This window comes from Hemibagrus wyckioides, linkage group LG20 (genome assembly GCF_019097595.1).
Source record: "Hemibagrus wyckioides isolate EC202008001 linkage group LG20, SWU_Hwy_1.0, whole genome shotgun sequence".
Classification (NCBI taxonomy): domain Eukaryota; kingdom Metazoa; phylum Chordata; class Actinopteri; order Siluriformes; family Bagridae; genus Hemibagrus; species Hemibagrus wyckioides.
The window spans coordinates 5,263,556-5,281,848 of NC_080729.1; the positions used below are offsets into that span (position 1 = coordinate 5,263,556).

An 18,293-nucleotide genomic window follows, 5' to 3' on the forward strand; every position below is an offset into this window, starting at 1 on the left:
GGATATATTAGGCAGCAAGTCAACATTTTGTCCTCAAAGTTGATGTGTTAGAAGCAGGAAAAATGGACAAGCGTAAGGATTTGAGCGAGTTTGACGAAGGGCCAAATTGTGATGGCTAGACCACTGGATCAGAGCATCTCCAAAACTGCAGCTCTTGTGGAGGTGTTCCCGGTCTGCAGTGGTCAGTATCTATCAAAAGTGGTCCAAGGTAGGAACAGTGGTGAACCAGTGACAGGGTCATGTACGGCCAAGGCTCACTGATGTACGTGGGGAGCGAAGGCTGGCCCGTGTGATCCGATCCAACAGACGAGCTACTGTTACTTAAATTTCTGCATCAGCTTGTGTTGTGTGTCTTTTCATAAAACTATTACACAATACACAAAGGAACACAAACACTGAAAGACAGATAGACACCACAATTCATGACTGCTATTCTTTTTTATTTGATTAAAGTCGAGTCCTTCTAGTCTGTAATCATGCTGTGTCTCTTACGAACCTCTTTCTTTCTCTTTCCTTCATTTACAAGCACACACAAAACCTAGGATTCTGTCCTTTCTGCTTTTTCTGTAATTTGGGCTTTGTTTTCGATTGTGGTTTGTTTTGTTCGTTGAGTTCAAGTTTCTCTGAAGGCTTTCTGGATCAGAAAATCCGAGACGGATAAAGTAATTCACATTGTTCATATTTATTACACTCGCAATTAATTGTCCTTCTCTCACTCTCACACACACACACACACACACACACAGAGTATTTCTTCCTCAACATAAGGCACTGACACACTTCAGCCTTCAGTGTGTTATTCAAAAGGAAAACTTTATAATACACACACACACACACACACACAATGGCACATTAACTCACAGCTTCAATAAATAATCCAACCCCCTTCATCTTCACTTCTTAGATAACAAAAGACAGAAGTTAATGCATCAGTAGTTCCATCATCAGTTCAACACTTTCACCTTAATCCTTTATCTTTCTCCCAGAATCCACTGCTGTGTTATTGAGATGCACCTCAAAAAAAGTAATGGTCTAAAAATAAAAAATCTGTAGTCACATACAAATGAGAATAAGACAGCAGGGGTGTGTACTGTACTGTACGTCTTATAAGGCTTGTACAGCCACCGGTTCAGGTGCATGTACAGTATAGTTTAGTGTTTGTCCTGTTAGTGTTACTGATATAGACTGGATTCCATCTGGATTAAAGCTAGGGAGATATTCAGGATATTTATACTACAATGAAAGCTTCTTAGTGTCAGGTTCATTGAATCTGGTCTAGAAATAACTTCACGAGGGTCAGAACAATGTTTTTGTCATTTTTACGACGTGTAATTTGACAGTTTCGGAAAATCGCTTAAAACTCTATAGTGTATTAGTCTTTAGTGAACAAGGCTTCGGATTAATTTTTATAAATACTTCATCTTCATCTGCAGACATCATGAGGAAGAGCTCGGACTGGTGTCCGCCAACGAGACGTCTAAAAAAAAAAAAAAAAAAAGCTCAAAGTTTTGCTATAACAAGGACAAAGCGGAGAAAAAATAAAAAGAATTGAATTTTTGGTGATAATGATGTTTTCTACTTTCTGTACTTGAGAAAAAATAAAAAAGAGATTGTCCTATTATTTTATCTTCACCTTCATGAATTTAGGACAAAGAAGGATCGGCAGAATCAAATTCTTTCTTTCTTTCTTTCTTTTTTTTTTTTGCTGTGTAGCATGAAGTTAACAATTATTATTCATTTTCTGGTTTGCGAGTCGCCTGACCAAAAAAAAAAAAAAAATAAATACAAATCAATACCTATTTCTTATGTTCGTCAAAAGGAAACAATAGGAGTGATCAAATGACTTTCAGAGAATGCGAGTTTGTTCAAAAGAAATATTGTGGGCTGTTAGTTAAGCACAATGAAGGAGGCGTCACTCCGTGGGAGCGTGGCGATTCGTCGTAGTTGCGGCTCTGAGCCAATCAGAACACGGTATTTTCAAAACGGATGACAACTGAATTGAAGTAGTGGATAAGAACGTGTTCATTCACAACTTTTCAACAAAGGTCAAAAGGTCCTGGTGGATTTCGAATAAAAACAATTGATATGATCTGGTGTGCTGGGTAATTTCTCATCTAGTATGGTGTGTGTGTGGGTGTGTAGTACGTCACTGAGTTCCAGTATCGTGGTGTCCGAACTGTGAGCGTCAGACCGCAGGGTCCTAGTGTCCGCTTAGGAGAGCTTCAACAAAATGAGTAGGGTTAGAGGTCACTGGGTGAAACTCTTTTTGATGGAGACGTTTGGGAAAAGTGCGCTGAGCTCCTGTACGGTCCGTGTGTCAATCTGCGAGCAGAAGGAAACGTCGAGCAGACGCAGACGGGGACACGACTGGAGGAGTCTGCGCAGAGCAGCCGGACTCACCAACCGTGTACCTGCATGTGTACACACACACACACAGAGTGAATACACAAATCACACACCTCAGAATGCTTTAAATATGACAGGGAATGTTCTGGAAAGTAAGAGTGTGAGTGTGTGTGTGTGTTTTACTCTCACCGAGTATATCGAGGTGTTCCAGGGCAGGACAGTGTGTAGCGATGTGTTCCAGGTCTGCGTCACAGATGTTGCGGTTAGCAGTGAGGTAGAGTCTGCGCAGATGGCTCAGTCTGCGTGCTGCGTGTCTGAATGAGGCAGATGCGCCGTGTAGGGCGGAGCCACTGTGTAGGGCGGAGCTCCATCCCAGGTCGAGTTCCTCTAAGGCGCAGCAGCCCGACACTAACTCTGAGAGGCCGCGCTCGGTCAGACTCCTGCAGCGCCACAAATCCAGAGAGACGAGGGAGCGACAGCGAGCGCTCAACACGCTCACCAACACGTCGTAGTCCTCAATCTGGAGAGAGAGAGAGGCAAACGGAACAGTGCCATCTTTCAGACCGTTCAGCATCACAGGACATTCATGAGGCAAGAAAAAAATCACCACAAGGGAATAAAATCCTGACTCGTGTCAATCAGAGCAGCACTAGCCAATCACAGGTCAGGTATGAGGAAGAAGGCAGACATCGCTGTCCTCTCAGGGTTGTGTAATAAGAGCAAAGCAAGCTTGAGGGAAGAAACTGGCAAATGACCCACATGTGGGTGACTCATTAATACTAAACTGACACTTCTAGAGGAAAATGTACTTAGAGCTAGGTGACCAGACGATATAAAATAACGATATTGTAAAAAAAAAATTAATAATACCAAAGTTTTTGTGATAACAGTACAGTTTTTTGAGAAGTTAATGTATATTCACCAATCAGGCATAACATTATGACCACTGCCAGGTGAAGTGAATAACACCAATGATCTCCTCATCATGGCACCTGTTAGTGGGTGGGATATACTGAGCAGCAGGTGAACATTTCGTCCTCAAAGTTGATGTTAGAAGCAGGAAAAATGGACAAGCGTAAGGATTTGAGCGAGTTTGACGAAGGACCAAATTGTGATGGCTAGACCACTGGATCAGAGCATCTCCAAAACTGCAGCTCTTGTGGAGGTGTTCCTGGTCTGCAGTGGTCAGTATCTATCAAAAGTGGTCCAAGAAAGGAACAGTGGTGAACCGGTGACAGGGTCATGGGCGGTCAAGGTTCATTGATGCATGTGGGCAGCGAAGTGTCCGGTCCAACAGACGAGCTACTGTTGCTCAAACTGCTGAAGAAGTTGGTTCTGGTTCTGATAGAAAGGTGTCAGAATACACAGTGCATGATGGATCAGGGCTGTTTAGGCAGCAAAAGGGGGACCAACACAATATTAAGCAGGTGGTCATATGCCTGGTCGGTGTATCATGATAGAAAAAATTTCTTTGAGAATGGGGATATCACCCTTCACTATAATGGACCATCAGAGCGCTTTCTACACTGAACACACAGACAGAGATATGTTCTTAGTGAAAAAAATGGAGCTTTTTCCGACTGAAATTATTCTCCAGATTAAAAAAGCAGACTCCTATGAAAGGTAAAGAGAAAGCTTTGTGTTCAGATGGGATTCTGCGGCTGCAAAAAACAGGCACATTAGACATTTTTGAGATCTCTGAGGGAAGAACAGTGACTTTTCATATACGTTTAAACAGCTAGGAAAAGGACACTCCGTCCTAATCAATGGCTCATCATATCAGTGACATGACTGTATGTCCAAATCTTAAATAAAATCCAAATATGTTACAGTGTGTGAACTTCGGTGTGTTTCAGAATACTCTGAAGTGGAAGAACAAGATGATGTCATCAAAAGGCGCCAGATAGCGACGAGAGGAAGAGAAGAGAACTCACCATCACGCAGCTGCCTAAATTGAGGTGTCGCAGTTCAGTGCAGAAAGTCAGGATGCTCAGTATGGCTGTTTGCTACACACACACACACACACACACACACACACACACACACACACGAAAAAGAGCACATTAGTACGAATAACCAATATGTAGCATGTTTATTTAACAATGGATATAGTCACAAAGCAGCTTTCGATACAGAAACGTATAGAAATATATAAAATCAGGACAGAAATGATTCATTTTAAATGTATCCCTAATGAGCAAGCCAGAGGTGGAGGCTTCCAAGAAACAATTCCCTGAGACGATGACGCTAAATAAACCTTTGTTATGGGGATGTAGGAGCTTAGTGGTTAAGATGTTGGGCTACTGACCAGAAGGTTGGGAGTTTGAATCCCAGGTCCACCAAGCTGCCACTGCTAAGCCCTTGAACAAGGCCCTTAATGCTCAGTTGTATACAATTTGGCAGACGCTCTTATCCAGAGCGAAGTACAAAAGTGCTTTGAGGTCTCTATCAATGGTTCAGTAGGTCACAGTCCTAGGATACCATCAGCCTAAAAACTGTGATGGGTTTTGTTTTGTTTTTTTAATATGTACATACAACAATACATAAAATAAACAGGGAAATATAAGAGCTAATTTAAGCTAGTTTAAACCCTAGCCCCTAACCCTAAACCCTAACCCTAAACCTAACTGTTGTAAACATATAATAAGGTGTTTATGTCTTAAAGTTAATAAAACAATAAATAAATAAATAAATAAATAAATAAATAAATAAAAATTCATTCTTGTGACTGTTATAAACATATAATAAGGTGTTTATGCCTTAAAGTTAATAAAACATAAAATAAATAAATAAATAAAAAATAATAATTCTTGTGACATATAATATAAACATATAATAAGGTGTGTACGTCTTAAAGTTAATAAAGCTAATTTTAAAAAATAAATAAATAAAAATTCATTCTTGTGACTGTTATAAACATATAATAAGGTGTTTATGTCTTAAAGTTAATAAAACATAAAATAAATAAATAAATAAATAAGAATTAATTCTTGCGACTGTTATCAAAGCTCTCGGACACTTCTGGCAAATCAGAATGATCTGAGCAAATTAACCATTTATTTACTGCTACTGGTGAAATTAAAAATAAAAAGTTAGTGCACTCCAAGTGTATTTCTGAACCCTGCACCCAGGAGGAATGACAGAACAAACACTTCGTCTAAAAAATAAAATAATTCAAGAAAACAGATCCAGGAACCACAAAAGACTGAGAAAGCCTCGTACTTAGGAATAGAGATGTCAAAATAAAACTATTACATGACTTCATGGTCTGGCACGTAGCGCTAAAACCTGGATTAAAAACACAGGGGTTTAAAATTTCAGGAAAAAGAAAAACATCTTAATTTCACAGAGACTAGCAGAGTTAAAAACACGTCTCTGTTAAAGCGCAGAGAACAGAGCTATTGTTCCAAACTCGCGTTAAAACACGTCTCGGTGAAGTGTGTGTGTGTGTGTGTGTGTGTTGCTTTGACTGTACATCTCTTATTCTGCTGATGTTGAAAAAATGAAATGTTTTAATTATATCAGTGACAATATAATAACATGATTTGAGTGTGGAGTAGATATAGCTCGTGTGTGTGTGTGCGTGCGTGCGTGTGTGTGTCCAGATAAGTAAATAACACCTCAAAACACTATTTGAAAAGGATAGATATAGCTACAGTGTGTGTGAGTGAGTGGGTGTGTGTGTGTGTATGTGGGTGTGTTAGTATGGATAAGTAAATAATGCCCCAAAACATGTGAAAAGATTAGTTGTGTGTAGTATACAAGAGTCTACAACAGCCCCGTTTCTCCTTTGTGTGAGATATTACCCGTTTGGTACAGTATTTATAGTTACTGCAGCAAAGCACTTATCAGTATTATTATTTATCTCATGAGATTTAGATCAGTTATCTCATGTTGCTGCTCATTTATCTTTTGTTGCTCAGTTATCTCATGTTGCTCAGTTATCTCATATTGCTCAGCTATCTTTAGTTGTTCAGTTATGTTGCTCAGTTATCTCATATTGCTCAGTTATGTTGCTCAGTTCTCATATTGCTCAGTTATCTCATATTGCTCAGTTATGTTGCTCAGTTCTCATATTGCCCAGTTATCTCATATTGCTCAGTTATGTTGCTCAGTTATCTCATTTTGATAAGTTATCTCATGTTGCTCAGTTTTCATATTGATAAGTTATCTGATTTTGCTCAGCTATCTTTTGTTGTTCAGTTATGTCATGTTGCTCTGTTATCTCATATTGCTCAGTTATGCCATGTTGTTCAGTTGTTTCCCAGTTATCTCATATTGCTCAGTTATCTCATGTTGCTCAGTTATGTTGCCCAGTTATCTCATGTTGCTCAGTTATCTCATATTGCTTAGTTATGTTGCCCAGTTATCTCATGTTGCTCAATTATCTCATGTTGCTCTGTTATGCCATGTTGCTCAATTATGATGTTCAGTTATGTTGCCCAGTTATCTCATGTTGCTCAGTTATGTTGCCCAGTTATCTCATGTTGCTCAGTTATCTCATATTGCTCAGTTATGTTGCTCAGTTATCTCATTTTGATAAGTTATCTCATGTTGCTCAGTTTTCATATTGATAAGTTATCTGATTTTGCTCAGCTATCTTTTGTTGTTCAGTTATGTCATGTTGCTCTGTTATCTCATATTGCTCAGTTATGCCATGTTGTTCAGTTGTTTCCCAGTTATCTCATATTGCTCAGTTATCTCATGTTGCTCAGTTATGTTGCCCAGTTATCTCATGTTGCTTAGTTATGTTGCCCAGTTATCTCATGTTGATCAATTATCTCATGTTGCTCTGTTATGCCATGTTGCTCAATTATGATGTTCAGTTATGTTGCCCATTTCTCTCATATTGCTCAGTTATCTCATGTTGCTCAGTTATGTTGCCCAGTTATCTCATGGTGCTCAGTTATCTCATATTGCTCAGTTATGTTGTCCAGTTATCTCATAATGCTGAGTTATCTCATATTGCTCCGTTATATCATGTTGCTCAGTTATGTTGCCCAGTTATCTCATGTTGCTCAGTTAACTCATGTTGCTCAGTTATCTTTTGTCGCTCAGCTATCTTTTGTTGCTGTTATATTGCTCAGTTATTTTTTGTCACTCAGCTATCTTTTGTCGCTCTTATCTCATGTCACTGAGCGCTGACTTGCGTAGTGGGATAAGTGGAATTGAACTTTTCAGCATGTGGTGTTTTATTCCAAATGTGTTTTATTCCAAATTAAAATTCAATCGCAAAGAAATGCTGAGAGTCAGAATAGCAGATAAATATTAAATCTCTGGTTATTTCTGAGGTCTGAATACACAGGAGAACTTATAAACGGTATAAACGGTTGAACACGACACCGTGATGGTCTGAAATGTCGGAGGTGGACGATTGTATCACAGCTGCAGGGTCGCTCACCTCAATCTTGGTGCGGTACAGGACAAGTCGGCGCAGACGTATGAGTTTAGAGATGTGGTTGAAGGCCTGAGGTTCGAGACGGTCGCATGACGCGAGGTCGAGCTCCTGAAGGCTGGTGCAGGTCTGCGCGATCACTTCCAAACACGCTTCATTCAGGAAGTGACAACAAGACAGCTCCAAACACAGCAGGTTTGCTCCGCATGCCCTGATGAAACTGACAGAGAGATAAGAGAACGAAAGAGTGAGAAGGACATGTGAGAAATCGTACACAGCAGTAAGCAGTGAAAGCAGATGATTATCATGGTGTAACGTCACCACACTCTCGTGTCCTCATGCAGCTACATCCTAAACTGTCTCACCTGCAGAATCCGCTAGCCGTGACGGCTCCTCTGTTTCCGGTCCAGGACATGTTGAGGCGCTGCAGGAGCGCACAGCGGGATTGTAAGTGTGCCAAAGAAAGATCGTCCAAGCGGAACCAATACGGCTGCAGGCTGAGCTGAACGTACTGCAGCGGGTCGTAACAGTGACGCTGTAGGAGCTTACAGCTCTGAGCCAAGCGACACAGATCCGGCACGGCCAGATGACTCACAATCAACTGGATCAGCTGGGGATAGACGCAGAGGATTTATTATTAATATGGAGGCACGGGAATGTATTTGGGGAGGGCCAGAACCAGCAACTTGCTCTTTTTAGGCTACAAGGAAATTTTGTGCATTGGTCAAAGATCCCCAGCACTGAAATCTACTAGTGCAGTGAAAGAAAAACCATCACAAGCACAGAGATACAGCTTCCAACAACCAGATGTTATGACTGTTCAGTCCCTCGAGTATTTTTGTGAAATGTTCATGATTTTCCCGCCTTTTCCCATAAGTTTTTGTGTTTTTCTTTGCAAAAATGTACTTAAATTTGTAAAACTGCAAGCACAGGATTCTTCTTTTAAACTCCTACCAGTGACAACACATATATAAAGACTTTCTATGAGAGCTGTACTCATGTGAACTGAAGAGGGCATTGGGTGAATGTCTGTTTTGAAGACATCACATTACAAGTCTCAGGCTGAAATCTGAGAAAAAAAATCTGTGGTAATTTGGAAAGATTGCAAGCTCCATCGAATGTCATCGAGTTTGCTTGATTTCCTGTTCATTTTTGTGATCACAAAATGGTGAAATCCTGTAGGGACTGACTATTTAGATCACTTAACACACAGAATTTGTCATTTTCTCAGTAGCAACTAAGAACAAACAACTCATTTGTGCTATTAAAGATGAATTCAGACACAAAGACTGTCTTTCAGCCATTAAGTCAGCATTACTAGATGATCTAAATTATTTCCAGGAGCCTAAGAAAGCAAAACTGCTCTCAGGGTGGACGGGATCTCATACTCTTTTCCCTCTGTCAATCACAGCCAATCATGGGCATCCCCAACTCAGGTATGTGGAAGAGGGCAGTGTGTGTCCAATGTCCAGAAATGTACGTATATAGAGAAATAAGTTTATTTTACACCTGAAAATAAATCTCAGAGAGTTTAGCACAAGTATATATAGACAAACCAGGCAGCTGATGATGTCATTCAGTCCACAGAGCTGTTTTCGAGTTAAGACTGTTATATGTATAATATCATCTGGCTTCAATCATGACGCGGTCAAACGTAAGATGGCCCGTGTTTGTAGCTCCTTGCTCAATTTGTTCATAAACAAAACTTAGCAGACACAACGAAATGTGACTGGAGTACATGTGTCTGTCTGTGGTGTCCCAAACACACCAAAGAGAATAAATAACCAGGCCACGTGTGTGTGTTCCTGGGATTAAAACAGTGGTTTAATGTTACTGAGAAATAAGAAGCCCTGGGAAACAATACACTCAAGAATCCTGTAGCTAATCTGGAAACAAGCGGGAACGTGTCGAACACGGTGTCAGCTGCCACATAATAGCCGGATAGCATTACAGACATAACAAAGTGCTAGCAGCTTGGCTATAAGATCTGAGGCAGGCTAGCAGAACACATCATGCTGTCTTTTCTAAAGTGACGTCCTAATGATCAAAAAAATGATGATAAACACGGTGTAATAAGGAGTCGAGTCGAGACTTGAAGCGCGTCGGGTTGAAAGCATCCAACAAAGAAGCGCAACCATTTCGGATCTTGTTCATAAAGCAGTGAGGTGTTAAAAATGAACTGAGCTGACCTCGCCGATTACAGGCCTAGTTAAAGCCGAATCTCAGCTTAAAAGACCTGAAGGACGATCGTCCACTTTTTCAGCAGCTGTGATGCTCTTCCAGTAATAGCATGATAAAATGATGACCGCTTTAACAACCTACAGATGCTCTTTAAAAGACAATGCTAAAATGTTTCACTGGTCTCAAAGGCATTTTCATTGTGGCTAATAATATCACAGCGCCGTTAAATTCTCAGTTCTGATTGGTCAGAACATATTGATTCATTTTCACTCATGTGTTCTGATACGTTGCTGTTTCCATAGTAACAAGTCACTCACTTGGACTTGTACTGTAGATGCTCTACGCATTATTAAAACGTCTCTACATAATTTTACCACCGAATTCCTTTATTAATAAATACACTGAATTTAAAAGCTTTACCTGGGATCCCTGCACAAGTGACAATGTAAGCTTACATCATGTCTGTAATAAACCCTGTATTAATCCTATGCTTATTGATCTTCAATAAAAAAAATTTCATGTTATTGCTGCAATGGGACTGAAACATTTATTGAAGCAGAAAGAAATGCCAATATGCCAGGTGTAGAGTAAGACTAGCAATTTAACTTAATTAATAATCAGGAGTGTGGAAATTCAATGAACTTCCTAAGAATCTTAACGACTGTCCTGAAAAATGACATTTTAATGAATTTCACAAAAATCCCATTTTAATGAATTTCACAAAAATCCCATTTTAATTAATTTCCTAAAAATCACATCTTAATGAATTTTCAAAATATAACATTTTAATCACATTTTAACAAAATTCCAAAAATCGCATTTAATGAATTTCCTAAAAATCACATTTTAATTAATTTCCCAAAAATCATATTTAATGAATTTTCTAAAAATCACATTTTATAGAACTTTCTAAAAATCACATTTAATGAATTTCCTAAAAATCACACTTTAACAAAATTCCAAAAATCGCATTTAATGAATTTCCCAAAAATCACAATGAATGAATTTCCAAAAAATCATATTTAATGAATTTTCTAAAAATCACATTTAATGAATTTCCCAAAAATCATATTTTAGGGAATTTCCAAAAATCAATTTTAATAAATTTCCTAAAAATCAGAGTTTAATAAATTTCATAAAACTCTCATTTTAATAATTCTCCTGAAAATCACATTAAGCAATAACATCAATAATTCTGATCCTCACCCTTCAGCTCTGTAGCAGTATAAATTTGTGCTATATTGTATATGTGTTATTAACGTATCATTAACCCTTTTTCCCAGTATGCTAGTGTTCTAGTCCACCGGTGGAACAGAAATGGACTAATCAGACATTTTCAATCAGAATAAACAACTGAATTATTTCATCGCAAGTCACAAGTCCTGATATAAAATGAGTCAGGACTCTGTTGGCTTTCAGTGTGAGACGTGTGTTTTTCCCTCTGTTGGATAACCTTAGAAAGAGAGCGGACATGGATTTGATCTCAGCATTTACTTTGAAGATAGAACTTTTTTATAAATATATTGCCCCTAGGAGACTGGATAAAAAACAGAAATACTTATGAAAAATGTCATAATGGAAAACCACTGTGGAGTGGGACATGACAAAGACATTCAGTGCTGAACATGGGCACAACCAAACAGGCGCAAATGCCATTTTTTAGCTACTGGGAAAAGAGTCAACATTGTGCTTATGTTGAATTTTAAAAACCACGTGATTTGACCGTTCTGGAAACTCCTGGGACTGTCCTTCATGAAGAAGGCGGTCCTATAATTTATAAAAAAAAAAAAAAACGCAATATAATGGCATGATAATATCATTTGTTGTGATCACCTCATATGGTAGTTTGTCGAAGTAGCCATTGCCCATGTTGACATCGTTGCCCGGCAGGTTGCTGTCCTTCTTGGGTGTGGTGTTGGCGATGACAGGTGCGGTGATACTGCTGACACGGTTGCGCACACCACGCAGCACGATGGCGTCCAGCTCAGTGTAATAATCCAGTAAAGAGCTGTTTACCTCCAAACGCAGTAAATTCGTGGCAAAGCTAACCTGACGGATGGGGGGGCAAAACTGCCGCGCCTGAGGACTGGCCACTTTGGTGGGCTCCCCTGCCCACAGCACCTCCCACCTGTATACATTACGAAGAAGACATCATCAAAACATTGCCAGGTACTCACATGTCATCACGGAATGCCTGGAAAATTGCATTTCATTTCATTTAGATCAGCGTTAGCGGCTACTGCAGTGGATTTTGTAACACAATACCATAGTTAACAGTACTTATTAGTGATTTGGAACAGTGCAGAGTATACACCGATATGCCATAACATTATGACTACCTTGTCTAATATTGTGTTGGTCCCCCTTTTTGCTGCCAAAACAGCCCTGACCTTTCGAGGCCTGGACTCCACTAGATGCCCGAAGGTGTGCTGTGGTATCTGGCACCAAGATGTTAGAAGCAGATCCTTAAAGTCCTGTAATTTGTTAGGTGGGGGTCAACATGGGCACCCTGACTGGTCTGCGGCAACAAACTGCAATGCACTGTGTATTCTGACCCCTTTCTATCAGAACCAGCATTAACCTCTTCAGCAATTTGAGCAACAGTAGCTCGTCTGTTGGATCGGATCAAATGGGCCAGCCTTCGCTCCCCATGTTCATCAATGAGCCTTGGCCGTCCATGAACCTTTCACCGGTTCACCACTGTTCCTTCCTTGGACCACTTTTGATAGATACTGACCACTGCAGACTGGGAACACCCCACAAGAGCTGCAGTTTTGGAGACGCTCTGATCCAGTGGTCTAGCCGTCACAATTTGACCCTTCGTCAAACTCGCTCAAATCCTTACGCTTGTCCATTTTTCCTGCTTCTAACACATCAACTTTGAGGACAAAATGTTCATTTGCTGCTCGATATATATCCCACCCACTAACAGGTGCATTGATGAGGAGATCATCAGTCTTATTCACTTCATCTGTCAATGTTATGGCTGATTGCTGTATAATGCATATACAGTTAGTGTCATATAGTATATTTACAGTCACCAGATTTCCTCTTGGGGATTAATAAAGCTCTCTACACTCCTCCATTTTCTATTACATTCCCATTTTGTTGTAAAATGCAAGCTAATTGATTATGAAAATACCTTTAAATACTATTTTCTTTAACATACAACAAGCAAGCTCCATAGTTTATTTCATGTGGAGATGTGTGTGATTGTGCTGTCAGTGCTTTTAAGCATGAGGCAGTGTGTTTGTGGTTATGTAGCAAATGTTTTATGTATGCTCTTTCATTCACCTGACATCAGAAGTGGGGTTTTCAGCATAGGGATTAAGTGAGCAGGCCAGGATTTGGATGATAGCCCCTGGGTGGTAGGTCTCCAGAACAGTGATGGAGGTGGGGAAAACCTGCTCCTCGAATGCCACCTCGAGGAAATCCCGGCTGTGGAATGAGCTTGGCGTGCGGCTAAAGCTTTGCTCCGTGCGCTCGTCCTCCCACCAGCGTCCGTACGTGCGGAACACGGCGGTATGCGTGAAGTCCCCTGAGCTCGGGAACACGCTGGGGGCTCCGGCTGCGTTCCACATGGTGTATGACATGCTCCCTTCGCCGCCATAATGCGAGCTGAAGTCCAGCACTTCCTTGGCGTACTGATCCAACTCAGCCTCCGTTTTCGTGGCGGCGGGAAGAGCTGGGCGTCCGTAGTGAAACGCAGCATCGTTGTGTGAGCCACTCCTGCACCGACGCCAATGCACAAACACGAAGGAAGACACACCCAGAAGAGTGAGCATAGGGAAGATAGGGAGCTCAGGCAATATAGCAGGAGGGTAGGGACTAAGTGAAGGGCGATCTATACATTATTTCAATAACTAGGGAACAACCTAGAAGACCTCTAAGCTAAGCTAAGCATAAAATAAGGAGGCTGGGAACACAAAGAGGACACTGGGTGGTGGTGTGGTGCAAAAGCGGTGGTAAGGCGTCTACGATCCTACAGGCCGAGCTGCATGCATGACCTGCGAGACACACACACACACACACATACAAAGAGTTAGAACAGCAACCCTACAGCACACCAAACCTTTTCTTATAGCAAGCAGACTTTTTTTGCCCACAAAACAAAACAAGTCTTGGAATTTGACATCTTTTTAATGTTTATCTTCATTTATTCTGTAAATGTGTAGGTATGTTTGTAACATAGCTCATACAGAGACATTGCACAGTTAATGTAACGAGTGTTAATTACAGCACAGATCAGTCCCTCCAGGATTTCAGGAGGTTTTTTTTGTGATTGTTGCAACCAAAAATGCTTGATTATATATCTCCGTTTAAACTCCTACCAGTGAAGACACATATGTAGTTACTTTCTATGGTAGCTGTACTCATGGGAATGGAAGAGGGCTTTGGCTGAATGTGTGTTGTGACGACACATGACACCGAAAATCTGTGAAAAACTGCAAGCGACTCCAAATATTGTGGCGTTTGCTTGATACTGTGTTACTTTCTGTGAAATCCTGGAGGGACTGACAGACATTTTCAATCTTTTACAGATGACTACACAAATATTGGCAGCCTTCAAGAACCCAAGCAAAAGTTATGGAATTAAATCAACATTATTTTTGCAGTATTTTAAAATTTCCCCTCAAGCTACACCTCCGTAACTATCGGAACATACTATTTAATAACCACACCCCCTTTATAAAGGTCTCTCAATCTCCAGTAAACAAATTTGAGCTTGCAAACAAGTAAAATATCTTTCAACACAAAAGAAAAGAAAAGAAAAGGTGGTGGATCAGTGATGCTTTGGAGCTATATGTACCAGGTAATATCAGAGCTCTACCTGGTTACCACTGCCAGGAGGTCAAGACCTGGAATTAGAAGATTAGGTGTCTGGATTTGAGCTGTAGTAGTAAAGACACGTGGTCTGGATCCACAAATCTAAGAATCTTCTAGAAGGATTGTTTAAGATCCTCTACAAATAATTCCAAAGAAAGTACAGGAAAAGAAATAGTGCTGTCTTTCTCTCCTGGTGGTCCAGCGGCATGATCCCGTGCTCTCATTGCCACTGTCCAGGTTCGATTCCTGGACAGGGCGCTAACCCAGCCACTGAAGAGTTAACTCTCGGTGCCGGTCCCAAATCCGGATTAAATGGAAGGGCAATGCATCAGGAAAGGCATCCGGCGTAAAACCTGTGCTAAATCGAAACATGTGGACCAACGATCTACTGTGGCGACCCTGAACAGGGAGCAGCCGAAAGAACAACAACACTATAAAGATCTTAGGCTTTCAGAAGGGTGCCAATATTTTGAGTTGACTCTTAACCAATCCAACGAGCAAGTCAATGTCAAGTCAAAAGGAATGAAACACAATAGGGCGTGCTGTTGGAGGTAAATAACCAATGACAAGGTTGTGCATGTCATCATTTAAAGTGAAGTGAACTTGATGGAACCCTGAAGTTGATTAATATCCAATAACAGCATGTCCTGAAGTGGTTTATTCCTTTAAATCAACAGAAATTTACACTTTTTAAGAATTTAATAACATCATGACAGACTTTAAATATTGAAAGGCGTCCATGAGACTCCCTGTTAACTGTTATGTTACCAGCCTCACATTTTTCTTAAAATTAAAGAAAAGTCCTTGAACCTGAAACCTCATCATCTAGCAAGTTATTACCATCGAGCATTATTGTCATATAACAATGCGCTAATACCACAGCAATTTGTCAACAATGACAGTTCCATTTATTAACAAATAACATGTTGTGAGATTTTATGTTGAGGAAGTTAGTTCCTGTTCTCATGTACGTTATAGCCACTATAAACTCTCCCTTATTCTCCTGTAGACAAAGCATTTACAACTTCTTCCATAAATGTTAAATAAATGTAACCTTTAAAAAAATTTTTTTTACCAACAATTCACTTATATTAAACGCCATAGAAACAACTACATATTAGAACAAGCACATTATTATTATTATTATTATTATTAAGCCATCATTCAAGAAACAGCCGGAACTACTTTCCCAGCCATGCTGTTACACAAAAGTAATCCGCATCTTTCGACCAATCAGATTTAAGCATTTAATTGCCCCGCACCCACCATACAAGTTACAGTGAATGTGTTGTTACCATGGAAACGACAGCGCAGCGTATTAATATAAGCCTATTTGGTTTTACAGCCGGGACTACTTCCTGTGTTATGCTTAGAGAAAATAAACCGCCTGACGACACTGAATCGAGAGTTATTTATTTATTATTATTATTATTATTATTATTATTATTATAATTTTTTATCTATATATAGTATATTGTTTAAAGATCAGTCAGCCTTGTAAAGATAAGAAAATACAGCAATTAGATGTTTTTTTTTGGTTTGTGACAATTAATAATGGCTTAGGTCCATATTGATAATGAGCGCTGAGGCTATTTTAATTATATCTACTATGTCAATTAACAGCGTTACCTGCGAATGAATCAGAATGAATTAAAACAGCTTCTGTAGCCGAAAATACAGAGCCATAACCCGGCTGTGAGAAAGGATAATAGTCCATCTCTGCCGTGTCAAATCAGCAAAATGTAGAAGCTTCTTACTAAGCTAGAGGTTTATATAAAAAATGAAGCACAGCTAACTCACAGCGAATCAAACTCCGGAAGCTGGAAGTTCATCTGTTCTTCCCTCTGTCCTTCCATACATATAACTATATTCTATAAGTTAAATTTTGACTCTTTTTATATACATTACTTGTAGTCATGTGTCACTGCAGGCTCTCATATTGTTTACTTCCTGTATTACCATCCGGGGAAACGGTTACGCGCTAAGCATTGTGGGATTTGTAGTTGAGTTCAATAAAATTGGCGAATACATCAACAAACTAAAGGATTAAAGAATATTTTATTTTTAAAGGTCATTTCATATATATATATATATATATATATATATATATATATATATATATATATATATATAGAATAAAGGATTTTATATAATCTTTATATCATTACCATACACTACTACTACTACTAATAATAACAATATAATTGCTGGATATAAAATGGAACCTGTAATTATGATATTATAAAAAATAATATTCTAAAATTTAAAACTATTTGCTGTCTCGACTTTGTCTATTTATAATTTTGGTTATTTATCATTTTTATTTAATAATTATTTATACAATCATAAAGCTATTATTATTATGTTCATAATTATTATTATCATCATATTATTTAATTTATATAATATCATATAATATTTATAATTTATTTTTTTTTTTTGTTTAATATTATTAGGTTTACAATAATTATTATGATCATATTATTATTTTAATTTATATAATATAATATAATATAATATAATATAATATAATATAATATAATATAATATAATATAATAATTTTTTTTAAATTTCATTTAGGGAAAAAAAAACAATACATGAGAAAGTGCTCATATAAAAGTACTGCATTTATTTATTTATTTATTTATTTAATAATGCATTTGTGCACCATGCAGTAAACAACTAAACATGAACAGATGCTGTAGTTTGGGTGCTTTTTGGGTGGCACAAGGAGTCTACAGTATACCATCATTCAAAACCCAGAACCTGAGACAGGGAGAGAGAGAGAGAGAGAGAGAGAGAGAGCTTTTTCACCCAAATGTCCAGTCTAAAATGCCTAACAGCTTTATATGTCTGCTGGATGTGCTGAATAAAACATTCCCACAACACAAATGAACAGACAATGTGTTAATTGTGACATTTAGCTCTTTTCCCCATAAATGCCCGTTCCCTGGTGACATGCCCAGCTGTCTCTCGTGGGATGTGTCTCCGAGCTGAGCGACGTTCTCAGCGAGTTGCCCGCGTCCATCACGCATCACAAGCCTCTTTTTGAGGAAGACGTGATTTTTTTTGGCGTGACATTTACATTTAGAGGATGAATGGCTCGTACAGTCTCAGAGGAGTTGAGCCACAAAGAGTGGGAGAATAACAGCAGAGCGTCAGTGAAATAAGAGGAGCTTTCACTTCCTTCTCTGTTCTTACTACAAAGGCTTTTTGTGCATCAATGAATGTCTAATTTTCAATAAATACAAATTCTGCAACCTTTACATGGAGTGTTACTGGGGCTTAGTTGGGCTGTCCAGAAAACAATGTTAATTAAGGACATTTACCACCATATATTTCCTTTATGACAAATACTTCACGAATACTATACATGTAAAATACTATATTTATTAGTTAGCTAACTTTGACTGGAGCATTAAATGGGTCTTGACATGGCATTGGGGTTGTTTGATTCCTGCCTCCACCTTGTGTGAGTGAAGTTTGCCTGTTCTCCACTCAGCTCAGGGGTTTCCTCCTTAGTCCAAAGATACTGAATCATAT

The 18,293-nt window shown here is 39.1% G+C and overlaps 1 protein-coding gene across 2 annotated transcripts; it reads right to left on the reverse strand.

The window, feature by feature from the left end:
- Positions 1-663: 663 nt before the first annotated feature.
- fbxl4 (F-box and leucine-rich repeat protein 4) lies at positions 664-16,696 on the reverse strand. 2 transcript variants are annotated; one of them, XM_058419112.1, is made up of 8 exons: positions 16,550-16,696; positions 13,217-13,929; positions 11,756-12,050; positions 8,107-8,351; positions 7,748-7,961; positions 4,281-4,352; positions 2,536-2,866; positions 664-2,411 (listed from the first exon to the last, which is right to left on the reverse strand). In XM_058419112.1, the coding sequence occupies exons 2-8, from the start codon at positions 13,705-13,707 to the stop codon at positions 2,248-2,250; spliced, it is 1,812 nt and encodes a 603-aa protein (XP_058275095.1). In that variant the 5' UTR covers positions 13,708-13,929; positions 16,550-16,696; the 3' UTR covers positions 664-2,247. The 2 variants fall into 2 exon arrangements, with proteins under 2 accessions (XP_058275095.1, XP_058275096.1); XM_058419113.1 differs by lacking the exon at positions 16,550-16,696 and adding an exon at positions 16,379-16,523.
- Between the last annotated feature and the right edge of the window lie 1,597 nt (positions 16,697-18,293).

Bases quoted from the DNA above. Each gene is read 5' to 3' on its own strand.
- fbxl4 (XM_058419112.1), bottom strand. From the start codon at position 13,707: ATGCTCACTCTTCTGGGTGTGTCTTCCTTCGTGTTTGTGCATTGGCGT. The intron at 8,352-11,755 runs GTGATCACAACA...GTCTATCCCCAG, and splicing joins TCGACAAACTACCATATGAG to CTGATCCAGTTGATTGTGAG. The intron at 2,867-4,280 runs GTGAGTTCTCTT...CTCTCTCTCCAG, and splicing joins ATTTAGGCAGCTGCGTGATG to ATTGAGGACTACGACGTGTT.